Here is a 26,001-nt window from a genome sequence, read left to right on the forward strand (position 1 = left end):
ATTCAAATTCAAATATGTTTATTATGGAAATTACAACAGCTTGGCCTCACCAAGTTTAAAAAAACTTATCGGTGAGGTCCAATTGATGCATAAGGCTAACAAAAAAAGTTAAAATTTTTTTCCTTTTTCTAGAACAAAGTTTTCTTAATAAAATTAAGAAAAATTATAAAAGTAATCTTATAATTTTTCAATTATTAAATTAAACTGTCATAAAATAACCAATCAAACCAAACTTGCTGATAATGAAAACATCGAATGAAGGTTTACTAATAGAAAAAATATTTTTGTTCATAAAATCTATACTTATAAAAGCCAAAGCCCTCACTGACTGACTGACTGGCTCACTCACTCACTCATCAGTAATTCTCCCACTTCCCATTTACCCAGGAGGCTGAAATTCGGTACACCGATTCTTTGGGCATTAAATAGGAAAAGTAAGTAGTTTTTATTCTGATCGGGCTTTCGGGCTCCGCCCAAGTGGCTCTGGAGTTTCCCATGTTAACCTTATGATTTTTCATATTTAAAAGGAATTTCTTAACAGCTGTTTCAATTAAACAAGTTGGTTCTGTTCTATTATGTTCAATAGCATTAAAGTTACAAGGATTACCAACAGGGTGCAGCACTATTATTTTTTTAAATTTATGACTACAGCCAATTTGATACCAAAAGGTAAGCGTAACGAACGAACTTCAACCTGGAAGCGAGTTAGCGTAGCGAACGAGCTAACCGGAAGGCAAGTGAGTGGAGCGAACGAGCTCCAACCTAAAGGTGAGTGATGCGAACGAACTTCAACCAGGACGTGATTGAGCCATGCGAACGAGCTTACTTGTGAAGTTAAACGGGGCAAAGCCCGCGGGTACAGCTAGTAAAATTATAAATGCCTAAAATTCGAATCAGAAATATGCGATCAAATATACTTTAAATACTTTTTTATGAAATGGCGACCATACATAGTAGGGTATTTTAAGCCAAGTATGAATGGAGATGAGTGTAGGATATGAGTGACGCGATCTTGTAGTCTTTGTTAGTGACTAAGACCGAAATTCCTTAGGCCGACATTCCTTAGACACAGCTGTTAATTAATAGCCCATACAGCTAATGGCAACTAAGGGACCTACAGTTTATAGAGGAATCCGAACCACATTTTTTTGCCTTGGTGTATACGAATTAGTCTAATTATCAAGATAGCACTGCGGGTAGTCGTGTAGTACTCACTCGTGCGAAGTTTAATCCACACCAGGGAGTATCGCATCCACAGTGCATGCCTATAAATATCCACAATTCGTATGACCTCCTAGTAACTGGATTGCAGGACGACGCCACCCGTCCCAGTCTTGTATCAAAAATTCAAAAGGCAGCCTGTTCAACAATGTTCACCATAACGTGTTCAAAAGAGTTGAGCACCTCTCTCAGCTTGGAATAGGGTCTAGCGTGGTCTAGCTATTGAAATTTTATTACAATTTCTTGTTTTATAGCTACCGGTACGTCATAGTACGTTTCTATTAACTGTTAAGATTTTTCTTTGTGTGAAGCATGCAGTTGTGAAGGATGTAGAGGCTTTACAACAGTTAAACTCTTTTCTTCTATAAAAAGAGGTCTGCATTGATCTTTATAATCTGAATCAGTCATTATTCTAATACATTTATTTTGGGCGAGAAGTACATCGATCACAAAAGGGATATTTCCCCAGAGCAAGAGACCATAGGAAAAGGCACTTTTGAAATAGACTAAATAAGTAGACAGATTTAACATAGTCAGAGGATACCTACATATTTCATCAAGTGTTTTAATAAATAATTAATTCTACTTATTTTTTTACGTACACACTCTACATTCACGTTCCAGGATAATTTAGGGTCTAAGTGAATACCAAGCAACTTAACACTATGACTAGAATCTACTAAGCCAGGGTTCAAGGAGGAGATCTTGCTTTGAGTTTTCTCTAACTCATAACTCATAACTCATTTATTGAACCAAAATAACAGATACAAAATTTGCATTGGTCATGTCAAATAATAGAACTAAAATTAAAATAAACAATAGACAATGTTGCTTCAATAAAACAATATCAATTACTTCTTACAACAAAAAAAAACTAACTAACTAAACCCATCAGCGACACAATCTCGAACACTGTAGTAACCCTTGGCCAAGAGTATTTTTTTGATTTGCTTTTTAAAGCTGTTCAAGTCCGACTCCAGCTGAAGGGAGGGAGGGAGGAGATTAAAAAGTTTAATGCCATTGTAATGAAAGTGTCTCTTGAAAAATGTAGTTGAATGAGATGGTAATTTAAGATGAGAATTGTTACGTAGTGAATAGGAATGTGTAAGTGAAGATTGGTATTGGTGTAAGTTTTTTTTTATGAGAATCAAAGTTTCCAAAATGTATATTGAGGGAAATGTTAAAATTTGTGATGAAATAAAGTATTGCCTGCAAGATGTTCTTCTTTTCAAACCAAAGACTGCCCTAACTGCCCTCTTCTGGAGTCGGAAAAGGAAATACGTTTTCCCACACTCACACCCCCACACCGGCACTGCGTATATCAGGTGCGGGAAAATCACTCCATAATATGCTGTAATTAGAACATCACATTTTGCAAACTTAGAAAGTTGGCGGAGAAGAAAGATTCCCGAAGAAATCCGTCTACACACAGTGTCAATATGGGAATGAAAGCGCAGGTTTCTATCGAGCACCAATCCCAAGAACTTAACCTGATCAGTTGCCTCGAGCTCAACATCATTCAAAAGGAAATTGTTTTTGTTTTTCCCAGCTGAACTTATAGAAAAATTTACAAATTCAGTTTTTCTGGCATTTAGACTCAATGAGTTGTCCTCGAACCACTGCATCATGCAAACAGACAAATGTTTCCAGAATTTACAATTGATGGAAGATCATTCACAAAGACAAGGAACAACACCGGACCGAGGACTGACCCCTGAGGCACGCCACGAGCAGACTAGCAATGGGGTGAGCGGTAGGTATTCAGATATCCTAAGTCATCCACCGCCTGAATCATCACAAACTGTTTCCGTCCTGTAATGAATGACTTAAACCATTGCAGTGCCAGCCCTCGCACTCCAAGACAAGAAAGCTTATCAAGAAGCAATGCGTGATCCACCATATCAAAGGCTTTGCTCAGATCGAAAAAAAAACAACAGATTTGACTTACCACTCATTGGCTTCACTTATGATGCTACAGAATTCATCCCTAATTGTGGCAGCAGAGGGACTTGTTTAGAAAAAAGGTTACGTCATCTGCAAAAACGATAGAATTAGCATGAACATTCAAGATCTAGGTAATTTATTATAAGACTAGAAAAAGGGAAGGGCCTAATATCGACCCCTGCGGTACTCCATATTTTACCCAAGTTTGTTCCTAGAATACTCGTTTGGAAAAATCTTTTTGCTGCCGATTACTGAGGTATGATCTAAAAAGACAAAATTGAATGCCAATTATTCCGTAAAATTCAATTTTTTCAAAAGAATGCCATGATCCACACAGTCAAAGGCTTTAGTTAAGTCGCAAAGAATTGCGCCTGTAGGCTGGTCAAGTTCAAAGTTTGTTAATATAGATGTGATTAGCTCTCTGGCTGCATCAATCATGGACATTCCTGATCTAAAGCCAAACTGATTCTTAGAAAAAGCCAAACAACTTTAAAAAAGTTACTGACCTGAGTTTTAATAATCGATTCATAAACCTTGCCGAAAGTCGGGACCAGAAAGATAATGGGCCTATAACAACTGACAGAATCACGACAACCTCTTTTTTAAACAGGTATAACCTTTGATACTTTGAGCTTTAAGGGAAAAAACCTTCAGATAAAAATACATTAATGCACATGCTTAAAGGAATAGATATCACACTGATGACCTGCTTCAATAAATAATTTGAAATGTCATAAATATTGACACCTTTTGAGCACTTAAACTTGGATACGATTTTGCACATATTACCCGGATTCACAAGCTTCCATTTGAGGTTTTATGGGGGGTGCTCTATGTTGGGTTCCGAGGGCTTGCGTAGCAGAGGCGCTAGCAGGGATGCTGTTGTGGACATCTGCTTCAACAAATAGTGTTCAGGTAGCTGCTGAAGTCAGATGAGCTGAGACCGGACTCTTTTTAGCGAATTTCCCTATAGGGAAGTAGCTATTACCGTAGGTCTCATGGTAAGACTTAGGCCCGGGACCGATTTACTTTTTCATTTTGATGTCCCCAGAGGCCAAAAACACCACTCGTTCAAATTTATATATATATATATATATATATATATATATGTCCGTGAACACGATAACTTGAGTAATTTTTATCCGATTTTGATGAAATTTGGTTTGAAGGTGTAAGGCGGGATAAACTTGAATGAGTTCGCGATCCAGCATGATCGGACCATGGGAACAGGGTTTTATGGGGGGTTTTATGGGGTAAAAATTGGTTTTTCTCACTTTTGACCCTCAAAACACAAAATTTCCCAACTTTTCTCTAAACCTTCTTAAAGAGCTTAAAAAAACAAACAATTCAGTATATCAAAGTGTTTTTGTACGGTTATTGGTTACGGAGAAAACTAAAAAAATGGTAAATTTAAAATTCCCATGTTATTCTTATGGAGAATATTGTAAAATGTTGTTGTTTGCTTGTTTATGGATATCTTTTGATCAAACTTGGCAAATATATTCATTTTATACTAAGCAATAATTATTTTACTTAAAATAACACACACTTTATTAGTTTCCTTGTAGCAGCAAACCTAGGTACTCGTTAAACCTAATGTTATTTAAATAGATCAATTGAAAATCAATTCAGCCAAATGGAAATTCGCTTAGGCGTCAGGTTTGCTGCGGCGGGGGTATATTTTATTATCTGCCAAGCAGCTTGCTTTCGCTTTGTTCTGGGCAGTGTATATTTTATTTTTATATGAATTTCTTTTGGCTAGTTGTAAGGCATGTTATTTGTATTCTATCTTGGCATTTAGGTAAAGTTCTTTATCACAGAGCAAATTACTATTTTTGTACTTAGTTAACAGAGACATGACAAGACATTTCAAGCTGCTGAGATGAGGAGAGTACAATTTTTTTACTTAATTTAGTTTACTTTTTGCGGATTTCTACAGCTCGCGCCGTCTATCCACCCCCTGCTTCCACAATTTTCTGGTCAGCGCAGTCGCCGACTTGAAGTTCCTTCGTCAGCATGGCCTCCTGTATTCCCATATGCCAACTGCGTCTGGGTCGTCCCGTCCTCTCTTTCTCTTCCATGGTGGAACCCATTCGAAAACTCGTCGTGGGAGTCAGCCTTCCTCCATACGATTTACATGGCCAAACCCGACTAACTGTCTCTTTTGCACTTTCTTTATCAACTAGATGATTATTTGAGTTTCGGTGTGCTGCTCGCTTGTATGGAATATCCTTGGATGGGACCTTGCCTGTGTTTGAGAATGTTTAATCTTTGGCAAAACCTTCTCATACGTAATTCTTTTGGATGAGAATTTTCCTGGCTTTTAAAATTTTCCAAATACTCAATTTGTTGGTCTGCACCAGTAAGTTGATGAGTGCTGCCATCTCTACTCGACGCATGCCCATTGTTTATCGTGATCATCTGACAATACGGCGAAGCGAATACGGATTACAGGTTTCGAGGTTTCAGTATCTCCACACTCCACAGCCCAGTGTTCTTCGCCATTTTGCTAGTTGTGTTGGTGTTATTTTGTAAAGTGTGCAATTGTTAAGTGTTAGAGCCCAGCTTTCACAATGAGTTCGTTGATTTCGAGTATTTGATTATGTTTAATATTGCTGCAAATGTCAAAGTGTGATGTTGGCGGAAGCTTTACGTCTACATGGCGTAAAAGCACGTTTAGTGAATTGTGTTTCCGAAAGTGTTGTTTATAGGCAATTTCATTTCCTTCTGCCACCAGCTGTCCAGTGCTAAAGGATTACCTTATTTTGGATTTTCTGCTCTTATAACATTCTGCTATGGCTTGTAGGAGCATTCCTAGTGATAAGGTAAGATTATTTCAAGCTCTTCTTTTTAAACTTTTAACTCAATTGAGATAGGCGTTTTTACAATTTTTACGAATATAGGCTAATCAGGTCAGAGTGGGAAATCGATGAATGATTTCACTACGGTAGGCCTACCTATTCTGATTTTTGTTTTACTCATCTTAACTTAAAATTCTTTTAGTAAAATCTTTGACGGGTACAGTTTCTTAACTGGGCTATGCTAAATAATATCGATTGAAACTATCGATTCGATTAGTAGGTAAACCTTCATGCGATTTTTTCATCATCAGCAAGTTTGGTTGGTTGGGTTAGCCTAGGTTATGATAGTTTAATTTTATAATAGTTATATTTTAAAATATTGATTACCTATTTATAATCAATATTTTCAATTCGATAGTTTCAATCGATATTAGCATAGCCCAGTTATGAAACTGTAAGTAAGGCCTTGTCTACCATCTTTGACAAATGACTTAAATTTTTAAACCCAATCTTAGACATAGCATACTGGTAGGCCTAGATCATCATTCAAACACCCTTTTTTGGAGCTGTTAAGCCTGTCCTTCGCTCGGGCAAAATTTTGTAAAAATAAATTCATCACTTTTGAAATATACCGACTTATCATAGGCCATGCCCTAGCTGTAAAAATTAAGATTTATCATTGGGGACTGCCAATTAATTTAAGTGGTAGGTAGGCCTAACCATTTCCAGTAAGACTCATATAACTTAAAAACTTAAAGTCACTAAGACTTATTGACTTATTCCAAGCAGGCCACGTGTTTGGTGTTGAACGTAGTCTACCTTAAACATATAGGATAGGCTAGTTTGTTTTCTGCGAGAGTAGCCTAGAATGACTGTTTCCTGCATGACTTAATGAATCCCGAATCCCAGTCATTGTGACAATAACTTCAGACTTTCAGACTTTCAGACTTTGTCTGTCTTCGTTGCCTGTAGGGCTTAACTTAACTTAAGTTTTGTGTTTGTAATGGAGCTCGCACTAAAGATAGGTAGGTACCTACTACTGAAACGGAATTTCGTAGGCCTAAATTGAATTCATCCTGAAAATGTTTGGTTGTATTTTAGTTTCTGTCCTACTTATTATACATTACACAGAGGATATACGTCCGGTGACCAGGCGTGGATTAGGCGTCGGGCAGTGACGTATCCGGGTCGTGGGGGCCCGGAATGCCATTACCACAACGATACAATGTACAGCCATCGGTGTTCGTGGTGTAGTGGATAGAGTGCTCTGCTGATAAGTAAGAGGACCCTGGTTCGAATCCCATTGGTATCTTAAACTTTTTGTCAAAGATTGTGTTTTGAATGACATTTCTTCTTAATTTAACTTAGCCTACATCTTTTGTTAGAATTTTTGGCATTTATAATTCTATTTTATGAACAGAATTTAACCTTCACATGTTTTTTTGCATTAGGCCTATCAAAAGTTTGGTTGGTTAGGTTAGGTTAAATGACAGTCTGCCAGACGCCTAATCCACGTCGCGTTACCGGACGCGTATCCTCTGTGTAGGCCTATACATTAACTACCAGCTGATGAAACTGTTCTAAACTAAACCTATTAGGTAATTCTTGACTAAACATGCAGTAGGTAGGCCTACCTATGTGAGTAAATGAAGGACAGAAACTAAAGTGCAGCCAAATGTTTGCCTAATTTTTAATGGATTAATTAATATTAATAACCAAGGCCTTTACTTACTTATATTTAGGGAAGAGTGGAGCACATTTGAACATGGGGCACATTTTAACGGTTTAAATTTGCCGTCATTTTTATACTCGCAGGCCATTGGACCAGAAAACTTACGCCAGAAATTCCTAGATCATCTCTCCTATCCGTGTACTATGCCTTGTTTCACAGTCATGTGACTTATGGACTTGTACTGTGGGGGCACTCCTCAGCAGATGAGGATATACTTCTCTTACAAAAAATGGCCTTGAGGATTGTCACATCTGCTGGGTATTTGGACCATTGCCGGCCAATCTTCAAGGAACTAGGGGTGCTCACAGTATATAGTCAGTATGTTATGGATATTCTGATCCTACTAAAGAACAACTTGAGTAATTACAGTAAGAGAGAGGAGGTGCATGATTACCATACTAGGAAGGCCCATAACATCGACGTTCCCCGCTGCCGTCTCAGTCGTACCTGGAGTTGCTATCCCCGTTCAGCGATCAGAATATTTAATACTCTGCCTACCCAGATGCGGGAGATGGATGTGCCATCCTTCAAGAGGGAACTAAAAGGGATACTTGCTAATAGACCGCTCTACTCCCCTAAAGAACTTGAGGACAAGCCCCTTGTAAAATAGCGTATGTCCGCCTTGCCATCCAATAGACGGCCAAGTTTTTTTATGGTAGGCCTAACCATTTTTATGGTTTTGTAAATATTGTATATAGTTTTATTTTATTGATTATATTATAAATTATGACGCAATCTATCAGACTAGATCTGTCAAAGATGCAGGATTCAAGTATTCAAGTAAGTAAGTATGTAAAATGTAGCCCTCCAATAGGGCAACAGGTTCCATTGCATTCATCTCCCTCCATTTCTGATCAGTTCTTAGTTTTTTGTTGGGAAAAGAAGTTTAAGAGCGCCACAAGAAAATTTTTTTTAGCAGCAGGGATTTGTAAATTTTTCATGGTTAAAAACAACATTATACAGATAAGTTTGATCCATATACCTTAAATGGCATATACATATTTAGATACAATTATGCACAATCACATTGATAAATAACAATCCAAGAAAACATAATTAGCCTAACTTTTTGCAAAATGGTGCCTAGTGAGATTTGAACAGAGTCTAAAGGGTACATTTGAACACCATGTTTTCCTCTGGTAGGCATGTTGTTCAAATGTACCCCAACTGATTATATTTGTTTCCGATACAAGACAGTAATGAATAATAATAATTTAAAAGCCTATGAGCTTCCTCAATCAAAAATGAGTGTGAGAACTGAACGTGCAGCCAACGAATAGGCTAATTTTGCTATTAACTTTGAAACATTTAGCTATAAATAACGTGAATCTAAAACATTAAATGAAAAATTAGTTCCAATACAAATAAGAACTGTTTTTATCAACTCACATGCATTATAATTTCTGTAAAATAAAGATTTTCATTTTACTTAATTAGGCTAGTGTGTTCAATTGTACCCCACTTCTTGTTCAAAAGTACCCCACCAGTAGGGTACTTTTGAACGATTTGCATAGGTACCGGTACCTTTGTGAAAACAGATATTGCACATTAACATGTTAACTTAAGGAGGGTTTAAAAAATAACAATATTTAGAGCTAATGTTATGTTACGACTAAATGTAATAATGTTTTTATTAAAAACACATAAATTCACCTAGGTATTAAAAAATAAAGTTTTAAAAGTGTTCAAATGTGCCCCACTCTCCCCTATTTCCTACATAAAATGACTAGTACCGGTAATTATTTGATTCAGTTCATTTTAGAAATAAGTAGTACGGTAACGTAGGCTTCTGGTAATGTAAACTTCTATCCATAGACTAAGCCGTTTTAGCCTGAATTATCTATGCTTCTCTTCTCAGATATTATTCTTTAGATACGGTATTAGTCTAAAGAAATGTATATGAATATTGCATTTTATGACTGTTTCAAGACAATCCAGTTGTCAGTACTGGACGATAATTTTTCCAGATCAAGGTACTACTAGGCTTAGGTTAGCTATCCACTCATATAGATTGAGTAGGTTACAAAGTAACTTTTTAAGCTTAAACTTTCCGTAGTTTAGCCTGAAAGTGAAATTTAGCCTTAAGTGGTGTTTGGCATAAAAATATGTAGCCTATATTTAATTCATAGGTAAGGATTGTGTCAAAATACGACAAAAGGAACTAAAGCCCTAAAGTTCACACGGGGCGAGTTTGCAAGCTACACGCAGCTAGTAAAATGGCTCAATGTGAACGACGTACTCGCTCAATAGCTGCTTGCAAAAAAAGCTCCGGAAAGAGTTGACGCTGCCGCTCCTTTCCACGCCGACTCGCCAGCTTTTGAGCGAGTAGGCGTGTACAGTAGGTAGCCCACTGTGAACACAGTTGCTTGGACTTGTGCGCATGTTATTAAAAGATGTCAGAGGATTTTGTTCAAGCCACTAAGCGAGTGGAAAAAGCATCGTGTGAACGACTACAAGTGCGCTCGCCGGCAGTGTCTTTCTACACGTTGGCGAGTGGACAAACTCCGTGTGAACAAATACCAGCGCACTTGCCCGCTTCTCACACGCTGGCGAGTTGCTTGTAACTCGCCCCGTGTAAATGAGGCTTAGCCTAAGTGAAAGAAATTCAGTTTTATCATGAAAGATTTATATTAGCAAATTTCCCATATAGGTAGGGAATAAGCTATTACCGTAATACTTATGGAAAGACCTGGACCCAGGACCGATTTACTTTTTTGTTCTGAGGTCTCTTGAGGCCAAAAACACCATCCGTTCAAATTCATATCCTTATATAATACGTGAAGGCGATTTCTACGAAACACTACTCCTCCGTTAATAATGGACAGATTTTTACAAACGACGTGTAAAAATAAACACCCCCTTTCAACAATTCCTATAATTCAAATCCTAGGGATTTGCCCCACAGGCCATCAAAGTTGGAGTTTCTCCCATAAGATTAGCATGGGGGAATCAAAATATTTAATTGAAAACTTTGTCCCCACTAATTTGAGGGAACGGCTGGGCGTAGAAACTTGGTAGAGGTGTCCAAAGAAAGGTCTTGGTCTGTAGATGAGTTATCAAAAGATAAACGAAGCAAAATCCCTTAGGACTCTGCCCCAGAAGCCTTTAAAGATCCCTCAACAGATTTGTTTACATTTTGGTCATGTGGGTAATACTTTTTAATGAAACAGCTGTTCATTTTTAAATAGTATTTCAAAAAACACACATTTATTGGGAGTTACTGAATTCTACCAAATAAGTATTTGCAATGTTATTTTCTGATTTTAAAATTGATTTTCCTCTTTAAAAATCAAGTCATGTTTTGCAATATAACGTTCCATTACAAAATCAGTGGAAATTCCTTTTATCAAAGCAATTCTTAAATTATTTCTTATTGAACTATCTTATATGTATTGTACGGGTTGGTGTCTGCCTTTTTCACCACTTTTGCCTACATTTTATCAAATTATTCTGCACATATCAAATATTTATGTAGAAATATCTGCTCTTATCGTGTCTAATAAAATCCAAACAGAAACCTTGCCTAAAATGGTACCCATCTTGACAACATATTTGCACCTGCCTATATTACGGACTTAGGCGCACTGGGTTGGTAACATTATTGAAAATAACACAACATTTTTGCTGTAAAGTATGGTACAAAGAGAAAATACTATTTAAGCAGCTACTGTCATGTCAAAAAGGTCATATTCCTTTTAAACTAGATCACATATAATCCTTTATAAGATAAGTTGATTAACAATATATAAACACCAATAGGTATATAGGCTATGTAACAGCCAATTTACAGCATTTTTGCTTTTTGGAAATGTCCCATTGCTATATCATTTACATTATTTGTTGCCAATGAAGCTGCCAAGACCATGAACATGGAGGCCCCTAACAGTTCAAGAATAAAAGCCAACTTCACTTCAAGTATTCCACTAGGCATAGGCCTACACCTAACATTCCGTAGAGAGATTATATAGACAACTTTATTTTATTGATAAGGCTGAGACAACTAACTCGCATCCCCCATGTCAAGGAATTCCAGCTTTAACAGTAACCCCACAATCAATTTCTCAGAACTATGCTAGAGGGTTCATTCATTGGCACAGAAGTACGAGGCCTTAGTATTGGTAAATACTCATAGTCAACATTAGCCGGGAAATCTGAAACCCGGTAACATTTGTTTTGAAGATTGAATAATATTAGTCTCATAAGCTAGTTGACTTTAAAATACAATTTCAGCTCTCAAGCTAATGTTTAATACGAGTATTTACCAAAAACTAAGGCCTGTGCAGGTATATTCCACAAGAACTTTGGACAACCGCCATTTTGGAACGGATAAACCTTTTGAGACGAGGTTTCCGGCAATGAACTCCACTTGACCAGACCTTTAAAATTATGTGCATATCAACCTATGCTTACGTTAAAGATTATGTACCTACTCCTCATGGGTCGTCCCCTGGTAGAGGTAAAAAAATGATAATGCTTGGAAAAAGTAGCTTTCATACATGTAAGTTGATGTTAAAGGTTTGAATTTTCTAACGGATTTAGTTAAAAAGATATTAAGCCGTTTCCAGACTTTTTTGTCACCCTGTATAAAAGCCCATACATTATATACACGTCCATGAACGTGACTGACAACTTGAGTAATGTTTGTCTGATTTTGATAAAATTTGGCATGAAAGTGTAAGGCGCGATAAACCTTAATGAGTTCGCGAACCAGCATGATCAGACCATGGGAACCCGGGGTTTTATGGGATAAAAATAGTTTTTTTCTAAATTTTAATCCCTAAAGCATAAATCTTTATCTTTAAAATATTTTAAAGAGTATAAAAAACAAATTAGTATCTTAAAATGTTTTGTACGGTTATTGGCTACAGAGACTATTCAAAAAATCGTAAATTTAAAACTCCCATGTGATTCTCATGGAGAATAAGTTAACTGTTGTAGTTTTGTAGTTTATGGATATATTTTGATGAAACTTGGCAAATTTATTTATTTTAAATAAAGCTCTTAATATTTTGGTAAAAAAACACACTTTATTGCCCTCCCTGTAGTAGCATACCTAGACGTATGAAAGTCCTATTAGGTTATAGGATATTCGCTTAGTCTGTAGGTTTTCTGTGGCGGGATTATTGATATACTGTATATACATTTTCTTATACTCCAAATAATCTAGGTACTACATTTTGATATAACTAGCACTAGTCAATGACACTGAACTGATCTCAATCACAACGGAATAAAAAGAAAACGATTATGACTGTGAGCTATTTGCAGTTTTTTATGTTTTGTTTATTATCTCTTCACTCTTTCGTAGGGGGTGAGTGGGGGGGGGGGATGTATGCGGTTGCTAATTTTTTCCTAGCTAATAAAATATTTATAATAAAGGTACGGGTGCTTATAACCAAACTCTCAGTTGAAATAAATTCTATTCAGGCTCCATATTTTTATTGAAGTTAACAATAAAAACTAAAACAAAATATTATTTCGTTAAATTACTTCCCGCGAGATTTTTTTTATATTTTGAACAACAGAAACCTAAAAAAAAACTTTTATCAAATATACTTTGAGGGTAATGAAATTGTTCGGTATTTAATAACAAATTCCAATATAACATTCTTTTACTTAATATGTAAACAATTAACTTGCTAATGAGCTAATACCGGAATGATGTCGACTTAGACCTGCCCCCTGGCAGGACTAAAGTTGGGGACTAAACTCACTGATTTTTATGACGAAAACATATCTCTTAGTCCCGAAATTGGTCTCCCAAACCCACCGAGACTATCTCTTAGGCTGGCGCCTAAGTCTACTTGACTCCCAAACCAACAATATTTAGGCGCGAGATTATCCCTGTACAAGTTAGGCGCGCGCCTTACTGATCCCGAGCTCACAAACCCGTTTTCGAGGCGGCAGCCTAAAATACCGGAAATATCCGGATTTAGTCGCAGACTAGCGCTAATACCGAGCTCCCAAACCGCCCCTAAAAGTAGGGGTTTGAAAGTAAGTAGGTTTATACTTTTACCTAAGCCGCCATGTTAAACTTCCCTATCCCAAGCGCCTGTACAACCTACAGCTCCGTCCTAAGTAAGTAGCGGTACAGCTATCCGAAGTAAGTAGCCTATACAACTTCGTTACTTCTCGAGTGATGTAAAGTTTAAAAAACCTCACTCGGTGGGGTAATGAAACCCATTTAAATAACATTGAGTAGATAACTTAAAAAATATACCTCTATGGAGCCAACGACGTTCAACACTAGAAATCAGCTGTGTGCTTGAATTTTATTGTTATGCTTTGAAGAATTTTCCTAACCTAGCTTTTGTTTGTAAATGAACGTTACTGTTAGAAGATGAGTGAAATGGATAATGAAGCATATTGAAAAAAAATCGTTGACACACAGAGTTGTTTTCTGGGTGTTGAAATATCAAACAAACAAAGTTGTTTATAGGCTAGCCTTAGCCTACATACTTAAATCTTATTTTATCTTATCTAATACAAAAATAGGGAAATTATATTGATCACATACGTCAAGTTGTTATGATGGTAAATAATGTCCTGAATTCAAAATTGACCGTCGTTTTCTCCGGAAATCGCAAAATAGGCCAAAAATATGTTTCATAGCTTATTAAAAACAAATTTAAGGTAGGCTTAACTTATTTAAATTGTGCAGAATTTAAGCTGAATGTAAATATTAGGTTTTTTTTTAAGGGAGAGCAGGGAAAATGCTTTTACGCACACAGGTAGTCAGCCTGTAGTGTGAGACTCCTGAATCAATCACAGACTACTCACTAAAAAACCCCCTCTACTCTTTTGGACACAGACCTGGAATTTTTTGTCACATTTCTTCAAGTCAGGCCAACATGTGACCTAAGCCCTCAGGGCTCTCACCGTTTTTGGCATTTAGATACTTTATGACCTACACCGTATCCCGGTCAAGGTCGAGCTTCTTGGCGCAAAGAATACCCTGGATGTAATGTGACACACAGGTCCAATTGTCCTCACCCTCCGTCATCATCGGTATGACCGTGTCCACTGACAGCAGTCCTACTAACTGTTGAGCCTCCAGGCGGGGCCTTTCCCAACACTGGCAGTGGAAAAAGGTATGTTCCACGTCATCGGGTATGCCTGGGCAGCATATGCAATCGGGTGACATGGCTTTGCCCATCTTGAACAGGTACGACCAGAAAAAGCCGTGACCCATCAGAAATTGGGTGAGTTAGAAGTCCACCTCTCCGCACCGCCGATTAACCCAAGGTTGAACTTGCTGTATCAGTTGCTTGGTCCAGCGTCCCCGAGTCTCCTGTTCCCAGCTCTCCTGCCACAGCTGGTAGGTGCGGGTGCGTTCCTCTGTTCGTGCCTGGTCCTCCCCACGGCGCTGATAAATTAGTAGGTCTAGCCTACTTTCCCTGTTAAAGTGAACATTCAATAAGGCCTAGGTGAAGTTAGTAATTTTCTTCAATAGGGTACATCGATATCTTATTTTTTAATCCGATGTACAGTATTGATATTATTTATTGACGGAAAACTCCATTTTACATGAGTGTAAGAAGATGGCAAATGTTACGGTACATTTTAGACTCAATACATACATGAAGATGAAAACAGACAAAAATTAGGCCCTATAAAACAATATACCCCCCATACTACAAACAATAACAGTATAGGTAACAATCAACAAGGGAAACAACAAGTTTTGTAATTAGCTAACAATAATAAAGTATTTAAAACAATTAACAGTACATAGAACAATTCTTTTAATGATTGACAATAACAATAACAAGCAGACCCAACAAACCTAAATCAATTTTGGCCTAGTACAAAACAAGAAAACTTGTGCAAGGCTTTGTAACAAGTAGGCTATGCTATAATTGTGCAAAAATACAAAGATATTAACAAACAAAGAAACATAACAAATTGTAAAGTAAGTTAATACTGATGACTGCTTAGCAAAGAATTTCTTCAGCCCATTTCTAAAAGCCTCTTCAGACGTGGAGAAAAAGTCCAGGTGGTCTGGAAGACAGGTTCCAAGGCAATGGAGGCGTGGTATAGTGCTGTGATACACTTATTGTGTTGAACAATATCTCCTCTCAAACAGTTGTTTAGTTCTTGTTGATTTCAACGCTTGAAGTTCAATTCTTCCCAACAATTCAGGTGAGTCCACTGTAGCCGAGATGATCTTCAGAAACATTAGGTCAGAGAATTTATGCCTGACCGTCAAGGGTTGAAGACCAAAGAGGTGGCTTAGGCTGTCCAAGGGTACATCTTCGCAGCAAAAGTCAAGCTGCAGTCCAACAATTTGAAGAAATCATCTTTGTATCACCTCAAGAAAATCAATGCATCCTAGCTGATACGGTGACCACACTGGAGAACAGTACTCAAGGATAGGGCGGATAAGTTGGATGTAATGAGTCCTTAGTGCTTCTGGTGAGAAACCGTCCTTAGACACTCTGATAATAAAACCAAGAACAGAGTTTGTTCTTCTTCTGCAGTAATGGCATCCAGGTGAGCATCGGGACTTAGTCACGATTGTTTAAGTCACACCAAGGTCTTTTTAACCACAAATGATCTGGTAAGTGATTACCCTCCAATAGTATAATGCATCATGTTTGCTCGTCGAGAGAAGGAGTGTACTGAGCATTTTGAGATGTTTGAAGCTCCATTTAATTCCTGAAGCACCACAAAAATACTTGGTCATGGTCGGCTTGAAGCATCTCAATCATGCTCCAAATAAATTTCTTTGCATATTTTAGCGTCATCTGTGAATAGTAATATTTTACAATCTATGACTGCTGAGACCAGGTCATTCAAAAATATTGAAAAAAGCACAAGGCCCAATAAGGTGCCGGGGGGGGGGGGGGGGGGGGGCTCCAGGCTCCAGAAAGAACACTACAGGAAAGGCGGTGGATGTATCTATTGTATGGGTCCAGTAAACCCAAAAGGCTGAGCTTAGCCAGTAGATGTTCATGACTCAATCTGTGAAAAGCCTTTTACATATCCAGATAAATACTGTCTACTTTACAACTTCTGTTGAGGGCTGAAATTATATCATCTTGATAAATAACCAGGTTACCTTATCTACTGTTACAAAAACCATGCTAAGCAATTGATTGGTGGTTCTTAATGGAAAAATGTAGCCTAATCTAGTGAGGACCAGAGATTCAAAAACTTTGGCGAGCAATGGTTGTATTAAAATTATTGGTCAGTAGTGTTTTATGTCTGAAGAATTACCGTTCTTGAAAATAGGTTAGGACAAAGCTTGTCTTCAGGCAGTGGGGAATGATAGCCAATTGCAAAAACCAGTTGATGTATACTATTAAGTGAGGATAATATTGAGGGTGGAACATCGTCTTGACCAACTCCCTTATGGCCATCCAAGGAGGAAAGAACCTTTTCAACATCATTGCAAGAAACAGAAAATTCAGTGAAGGATATTAACGAATTGAAACATATCACTTGACAACTCTGATTAATAAACAATAAAAAATATATATATATCAAAATAAAACTGTTCTAAAGCAGCGTATAGACGGGTACAGTGGAGACAGCAAGTTGCTGGCTGCAAGTACTTGCCAGTTGCACTTACTGCATACTTACCATAGTACGTTTTCTGTGCTTGTGTATATAGGGGTACTCTCCTTTCCAGCGGCAAGAAAACTCAAATGCAGCGTATAGACGGAGACAGTAGATACGGCAAGTTGCTGGCTGCAAGTGCACGTCACTTACCGTATGTTTTCCTATACTGGGTAAGTACTATCGACAAGTGACAAGGAAAAGTGCAAATGGCAAGTACTTGCAGCCAGCTACTTGCCGTCTCTACTGTCCCCGTCTATAAGCTGCTAAAGAACTTACAGCCATAGTGTTGATAGTTGAATTTAATTGTGTTGAGCATGTCTGATTGTGATGAAGAATTTTGTCAGCATATTTTTTTTCAAAATTATGTTCCACAATAGAAAACCTTTTTTTTATTTACTTTTCACCATAGGCTAAATCATAACAAAAACACACTTTCATAATTATTTGCAAATCTACATGAATTAAGCTTTTTAACGACCCATTATTTAATAAAATCGGTCCAGTAGAACTCGAGATTTAGTTGCACAATGATTTTAAAAACTGAATTATATGTAAGTAGGTACAATTCTACTATTTCTCTAGTTAGTAGAGGTACCGTAGCTGTTGTGTTAGCGAGTAGCGACCAGCTGGAATGCCTTGAGGGAGAGTAGAGCAGGTAGTCTCTATTATTTTTTACCCACTCGGGTCGTAGGCGTCGCGACGGGGCGGGTCGGACTGAGAATTTATGTGAGGCCGCCATTGGACCACAAATACCTGAAACCTAATGGCTCCTCGGGCTCCCCTCTGAAACCAGTTCACGTCCTTTCAAGACACCATTGGCTTTTTGTAGGAAGGGCTATTTAAGGCCTCACAATGTGCCATTCAAGAGACTAAAGCAATTCTAGGCCCTTTCATTTTCTTTCGAATATAGGCCTATTGTAAAACATAGGACGAATTAAATTGTGATACGTCACGTCCTAGGTGCAGATTTAAGATGATTTTTTTAAACGTAGTATCGCCATTCGTGACGGATTTTTAGAGTGGATATAAGTCGTCCAACTCTACGAGATGTTCAATCATTCAAGGAGCTTTTAAGACAAGTGTTGTGTAGTTATGGTTATGCATTTGTTTAATGCCGTTACTTTTTTCCTAGCAAGGTTTCTCATCTCATAGAAATCCCCCATTTTCCTTATATTAATATTTGAGACAGTTAATACGGTTATTCTTTATCAGTTAGGTACTGCCCTGTTTTACTATGTTATGCAACCATGTCAGTCGGTTTATGCAGCAAGCGAACTTCGTTTTGTTTGCGGCACGATTCGATATGACGTTGGTCACTTTCACTACATTACGTTTAGGCCAGATGCTATGATTTGTATGTCCATACGTTTCGTTTGACAATTAAAGAAGCATTTAGCCATATATTTTTTTCCATGATAAGGTTCCGAGAAAACCTAACCGTGTACATAAACACCATTCTAAACAATAGTTGTTATTATGTCTTGGTTTACGACCAAATTAAAAAATTTAGACAATGGACGTGTATTCCTTTAAGCATATATAAAGATTTAATGTAGTATATTACACGTCAAGAAATTGACACGGTAAAAATATATAGAATTGAAACTTGTGAAAACAAAATAAATTAGAATGACAAAGAATATGTTGCATCAGATTTACAGGACAATATGAGAGGTGATTATAGCTTTTATATAGGGACACTTGTGCTCCATGATGTGTTAAATGATCATTTCACGACGTTTAATCGAATACGTGTGAGAGAATGTATTTCTGTTTCTAAGAATTACCTTAGTAATAAATAGTGTTCTGCGTCAGTAGGGATTTGGATTCCGTCTTCCTGTATTTAGTTTTAGCGGAGTCACTTGTTGCAGTATTTGAAATCTGATGACACTGCTTTACATACGGTTTAAGTGACTTCTGTGAACTTTGCTGAGTGTTTAATTCAGTAAAAATGTCCTATGTGAGATAATGTAACATAGCAGGTTGCCATTCACAAACGAATCGCTACTCTTTACAGCCTTGTTTGTCCACAAACTATCATGAGAAAAACGAACGTTTAAAGTGAAATAATGTCGATCTTCGTCAACTGAAACATCACGTTTAAGGCTGAAGTACATAGTTTTATTTAATGGTAGTTCCACAGTAAATCGATTGTAATAGCAACAAAACAAAGATTTAGTCAAAATTCTTAAAAGGGTCAAGGAGAAGCAAATAAAATATTGACAACACTGATCACACCTAATTTGCGCATCTTTGGCAGCACACTACTTTGTAATATTGACAATATTGTTTTATTTTTTTAAGTAGGACAGCTGCCATTATTTTCGAGCAACTTAGCTTGTGGTTAAATTTGTTTTAGAATATAGCCCTGGGACCTAGTTGTCGTTCAATCGTACACCCCATCGTTAGATAGGCAGATGTTACTATTTTTATGTTGTAGGTATAGTAATTAATTTTTAATATTTAATTATTATAACCTGTAACCATCGACAATATCTGTGCCAACTTAACAGTTTTTAACCCAACTAATGCTGCAATTGACGTAAATGTGTTTCGTCGTATGATATCGTCTGGCTTTGTGCAATAGAATCATAGGTGGTTCTCCCAACAACCAAACACCCTTAAACTTCTATTAATCTAAAATCTCCAAAATTGTTTGCTAATTAGCTACAACAACCTGTTACTTATTAACAGTAGTGCAACGATGTTTTACCTGTCATCTAATATCGATAGAGTTTTGTATATTTTGAGCATATGTTTATTCTGTCACCGGGTTGTAAGTTGTAGATGTGTGACGCCAAACTCGATTCCCTACAAGGCATTACAAGGACGTTCAGATTCCTCTCACAAGTCTCTCTTTGTTGGTTTTGCTGGGTTTTAATGCAATACATCGAGTGTTTGTCCGTCTCTGCGTCTGAATGTCAACAGCTACCTTTGTCTTTGGGAGAAAAACTATATGAATTGTATAGAACAGACAAGTTTGCTTTAAAATGCAAATTCATGCACTATGTAGATATTGCAGGCTATGTTTGCGTTTTCGCGTAAAAACATCAAGTTGCTGGCCAAAGTAGTTCTTTAAAATGTACTTTATTTTAATTACGGTTCTTTAATAACCACAGTTTAAAAAAGGGAAGAGGTTGTATTCAGTGTTCAAGATTTAAATACAGTAAGTTATATGATATGTATGTGTCATTAATAGTTTGTTGAAAATGATTGAAATAGGCATTTCAGTAGACTCGGTCACCAGTTTTTCAAGCCGTGCGCGTGTTGTAATGTTTTCGTGTCTGGATTGTAATGATCATTATTATTAATCAGTGGTTAACGCAATAAAAATGAAGAAATATCGTGAGAAATGAAAATAAAACTATTGAGTTTAGTGTACGACTAGCACCCTACGATGGAGTAATCTCCGAAACGACGAAATAACAAATTTAGATTGCGAAGTCAGTAACTAAAATTGTTATATACAGTACTACGATAATAGCTTCTTCCCTTTAAGGGAAATGTGATACAATCTAAAATAAACACCAGATGTGCAATATACTAGTATAAAAGTTGTTAAATGCTGGCCGAATGCCTGATAATTTCACAATAAAATTATTATGTAGGGCATAATTTAAAATTTAAAATTCGAGTTTGACTTTTTAAATCTCCTGCGCTTGTATTACACTACGTCGTCGCGTTCGTAATGTTATCGTGGCGTGCGAGTTATGTTTATAATGAAAAGTGATGTTCCCAGTGTTGAGAGTTGACCAGTTGCCAAGTGTTGTGTGATGCAGCTAGATGGTGAAGCTCAGCTGGCAGCCGCGAGCCGCAGCCGCCCCACCTGCGTCACTTCTATTGTACATTGTGTCTCGTAGTCGCTAGTCGTACCGTTAATGATCCTCCAGGCTGCCTACACTCATCTACAGACGCTGTGGAGAGTTTCCATAAACGTATACACGCACAAGAGTCATGAAAAGAATAATTTATCTTGTACTCTCCTTGAAAACCAATATTTAAGTACGAAACCATTAAAACTATACCTTCTGTATTATTGTCAATTCACCCACTCATTCAGTATAAACGAGATTTGGCTAAATGTTATAACATTGGTTGTTATTCCTGTCGTAGCTGACACTATAACGTAGCTGCGGTGCTGAGTAATTGTAGTGCTCGTCCAATCAGAAGGTCAAACTATCGTCTCGTTCATTCACCCACACACACACCAAAGCCTGGAGTGACCGATGTAATCTAATGATCCGGTCTCCAACTGTCATGGCCTGAATCGAGGAGCATCATCATTCAGACCATATAAAGTCTGTATGATGGAACTTGTATCCTGACCCTTTATCCTGGCTGGCCGATGGTTTAAAGGCCCGGGCCAGTCCCTAGGTTTACGGAGAGTCAGGTCAAAGGACATGTTTCATCATACAGACCATACGTTACAGGATTCTTTTCTTAGATACCACTTTGTCTGTTGCTCTATCAACTAATGGTGATGTCTAATAAAAGGTCCAAGTTAGATAGTAACAAGGCCAAAATTAAGACCCGCTCCATTTCGAAATAACGCAAACCTTGGCAGTTGCGTGGATAAATAAAATTCAACAAATGTAGGCTATCATGTAGGCATATCATGGATATGTGTAACTCAGTGAGGGATGATGTTTGTATAAATCTGCTAGCTTATAAAAGACGACAAATATGTGTCAAGTTTCAGTAGTTTCTAGCAAGGTTGTATGCTATCAACACCACTGTTTAAGTAGCTGTGAGTGCTACCTTCGGATATTGACATCAAATGGAACATATAAAAAAACTGACGTTACGGATCTGTGGTAATTACTACAGTAATTATCTTACATTGTAGCGATCCCTCCCTGTACTTGCATCAGTAAGGTATAAGGGGTAAGGTGGGTGTCGACATGTAATGTAAACTCAACAAATTATAAAATATTCAATAGCTAGCAACATTTTCCACACTATTTTATTAAATTAAATCGACAAAAGACACACTTGTACATGAAAAGATTATGCAAAGTGGCGGATAAAAGAGCAATTTAGATTCCAAAGAAGTGTTTGTTCTGTGTAGTGGTGTAGAGCTGTACGAGACTCGCTCACGTTACTTCAGATAATTAAGTTTACTCTTTGCTCCAAATTGTAATTACTACCCGGCATACCGCATACGATAGTTAACAAATACAACAGTCTAGCCGTCTGGCCGTAGCCTACTAGATGTGTGGGGCTAGACCATCATTGAGTCTGTAATATCGGGTCGCCGGAATTCTACCCCCGGAAATTTGCCCCCATGAAAAAAACGCCTACGTTATTTTTGACGTCCACAGGTCTGGGGGTAGGTTTCCGGCCGCAAAATTTTAGGACGGATAAATTATAATTTATAAAAAAAAACAACTTCGTGGTTTACTTGACAGTTGTATTTAGCCTAATCAAAATCCCAGTAAACATGATACCGGGATTTTACCCCCGGAAATCTACCCCCCGTGGTTGGTTACGCTGCGTATCGGCCAAGATTCATCGTTGTAGTTTGTTTTAGTTTAGCATTACGAATTTTGAGTCTTGTCGTCTTAAAGTTAATTGTAAATTTAATACGTTAGTTATAAATAGTCTTCCACTATTCATTCTGTTGCCAAACTATAAATCAACTAGTAATGATGTAACACTAACAGGAGCTTGGACACACAACAATATTCTGTTGACAAAACATTTTACATTTGAATAACAAAATAAAAAGCAACCACGGGGGCCGCAGGTGCATACACATACTCTTGTGTACCTTGACCTTGGTCCGCTTGTAGCATTTATATACCTATCAATGTTTGCAAGGAAAGTAGTGTAATGAGGGTCCAGTGCAGACATCGCCGAGTGCTGCCTGTGAGTGTTTACCCTCGGGAAGTCTAACAAGCTTCAGGTCGGTATCAATAATAATAGGCCCCTATTGTTTGTTTCGTTTACAGTTTCTATGTTTGCGTCAACTATTTTTCTTCTTGTTACACGTAGTCAAAATCCCTGTTACATGTTCACTTCTGCATCATTAGCCTCAAGTCCGCGGCGCTGTCTGCACACCACGGTATAGCGTCTTGTAAAGGGAAACCCTTCATTGCTTGTGTAATCCTCTAGCTGCATAATATGAGCTAAACAGTTTAACCTTGTCCTACAGATGGTCTTGCCATACATCTGCTGAGTCAACTCCGGTTACTTTACTTGGTGTATGCAAGCTTAATAACTATGTAGTCTAAAGCATCAATCACATGTATTTTCTTTGTATTTAATATTTCTCTTGGCGATGGCGATGCCAGTTGCTTGTGAAAGGAAAATCAATATTTGCCATTATCATCATCAATTGAGGGTGGGGACGTCACATTTTCTCATTCTCAAATAATTTACGTAATCTCTTATTATGTTTAGTCATGGGGGAGTTTATATTTTTGATTAAAATCAAAGCTAAATAACACTTTCATGTAGTAAACATAATATAGTTTTAAATAAAGTTTAATGATTACTTAAAGTGGCTTCGTCAAATTTTTCAGTAAGCCACTCTTAAGGCTTAGCCACATGGTGATTTTTCACACCTCACTAAGAATGGTGACATAATCAGAAGATAATATTTATTTTATTTTTCAATGTTTTATAGAATTTAAAAAATAGCATACATCCCTTGCATCTACACGACTTTTCTTCATGCTTAGTAAGGCCCAGAACGCTTGTATAATACCCGGGAAATCCCACACGTATCACGGGGTGGGTAAAACACTGTGTAGGCCTACTGTGTCACTCTAGAGTCTAGAGTACAACGGGAATTCCCGTAATAGCTGTAAATCTCTTAAGAATTCGTCTACTAATAGACAATTCAGCGTGTTTATGTTTTTTTATTATGTTGTTGAATAAGCAATTATAAGCTAGATTGTCTTCCAGGAGTATAACGTCAGATATTTTACCATTTGTTTTGTCAGTTAGTGTCTTTGACAACATTATTGTTGGGCTTTCAGTTATTTTTTGATGACACGTGTATGGGTTGTGCTATGAAAATTCACTTAAATATCAATAGTTGTAAAATATTAGCTTGACACCCGTCTTTTGGTAGCATATTTGCTTTATTTGTGTAGGCTTATTCGTTTTTAAATTTTACACAACTAACAACATGTTCTCATTTGTTAAAAATATATGAATCCGCTGTAGAAACGAACGTAGACTTATCAACATGTATGTATATCAATACTTGATATCATCGTCAACTTGATACATCAAGAGGACTTCGCTCAATAAAGAATTAAACAATCAAACATATGCAGATATACCTGAGACAAATTTAAAGGGAATTTTAACTAAATGAATGCAGTCATAGAGGTTCGCCAGCCGCAACGACATAGGGCTCTGCACCAAACCCAATCAATTATCTGCAAATGGAACTGAGAGGGTGACAAAATCATTCGGTTGTGGAACTGTTCATTTGATTTCCTTCTTATTAGGCCCACATTCATCTTCCAACCAATGATTTTTTGAAAATCAGAAAAAACGGATTTCTCGCATCAACAAACAAATGCATATTATGTTAACTGTTTAAAGCATATTCCGTAATTTACGAGCAGACCAAGTAGCGAACCTTATCTTGTGCTGATTTAGATTGTCGATTTAAGAACGAACGTAGACTGATATGCATAGTATTTTGCAACGGTTATACATACCTTTCGTCAGAACAATACAAGAGGTTACGTCAAAGTACGGGACGTGGTGAGGGAAGTGTTTATAACTCTGTTGAATATTATTAATATCAACACTGTGCCATCAAGTCCATGGATCAAACAAGACAAAGTTTATCCAGAAAACACTGGAGAGAGAATATAGAGTTAATCTGAAGTAAAACCATTACTAACCGCTGTGATAAGCTTCGCCAAGGGATCTTTGCTCTGTGTATCTAGAGCAATCAATTGCAGTTTACATTAAATATTTGTCTCTCCTATTAATAACTGTTTAATTTGAGGTATTTAATAATTACCACACTGATGCTGTCGGAAGTACAATAACTCGTGTAAATAACTGTTCTTTTGGTTATCAATCAATATGTTATAGACCACTAGACCGTATGTATTTTCATAGTATGATAACCAAAGATTTAAATTTAACTAAACTCCGATGATTAGTTCAGTGCACTACAATCACATCGCACTTGATTGTGGACTTGCTTAGCAATTCACTTACATACTTAACTATTTATTTTACACGCATTATGAATGTGATATAAATTAAAACAAAACTTGTTAGCAAACCAAATCACGTAACAAGACATTTAATACATCTTGCTGGATTACAGTACTGTATTCCTAGCAGTACGTATTCGCAAACAAAAGTGGAATACCCACCCTACAATCTCCCAACGATCACTTTCCGACTATAAATATACTTGCTTTAACTCTGTGTAATTTAGAACACGCTATGGGTGGCGTATAATACGATCATTTGGTATAATGAATGTTATGTTTGACTTCTCCACAACTCAAACAACACACTAAAATCAACGAATTTTTAAAGTTAATTTTTAGTTATAAAGACTTTTTCAAATATGATGTTATTACCTAAAGTCGACCTGTTGAATGTTAAAAAACATGTTGATTGTTGTACATAAGTAGTGGAAACTACATCCAGAATCAACCTTCCTCTAATTAGTTTACTTCAACAAAAGAATCTGTTTGCTGGTGGTGCTTGAACATGAAGGTAAATTCATCAATTCCTTCCTCTGGTAGCCTT

General features: G+C 37.1%; 1 protein-coding gene across 1 annotated transcript in view; it reads left to right on the top strand.

Annotated features, from left to right (window-relative positions):
* The first annotated feature begins 5,614 nt into the window (after positions 1 to 5,614).
* The window catches only part of LOC128986103 (ubiquitin-like protein 3), an 83,519-nt gene continuing 63,132 nt past the window's right edge, over positions 5,615 to 26,001 (top strand). Inside the window, exon 1 of the mRNA XM_054406237.1 lies at positions 5,615 to 5,990. Coding sequence (XP_054262212.1) covers positions 5,961 to 5,990 — 30 coding nt within the window. The 5' untranslated portion in view covers positions 5,615 to 5,960. The remainder of the gene's footprint in view (positions 5,991 to 26,001) is intronic.

The sequence above is a fragment of the Macrosteles quadrilineatus genome, unplaced genomic scaffold (genome assembly GCF_028750875.1).
Source record: "Macrosteles quadrilineatus isolate MER2022 unplaced genomic scaffold, UCM_ALF_1.0 Scaffold_2__2_contigs__length_208266976, whole genome shotgun sequence".
Classification (NCBI taxonomy): Eukaryota; Metazoa; Arthropoda; class Insecta; order Hemiptera; family Cicadellidae; genus Macrosteles; species Macrosteles quadrilineatus.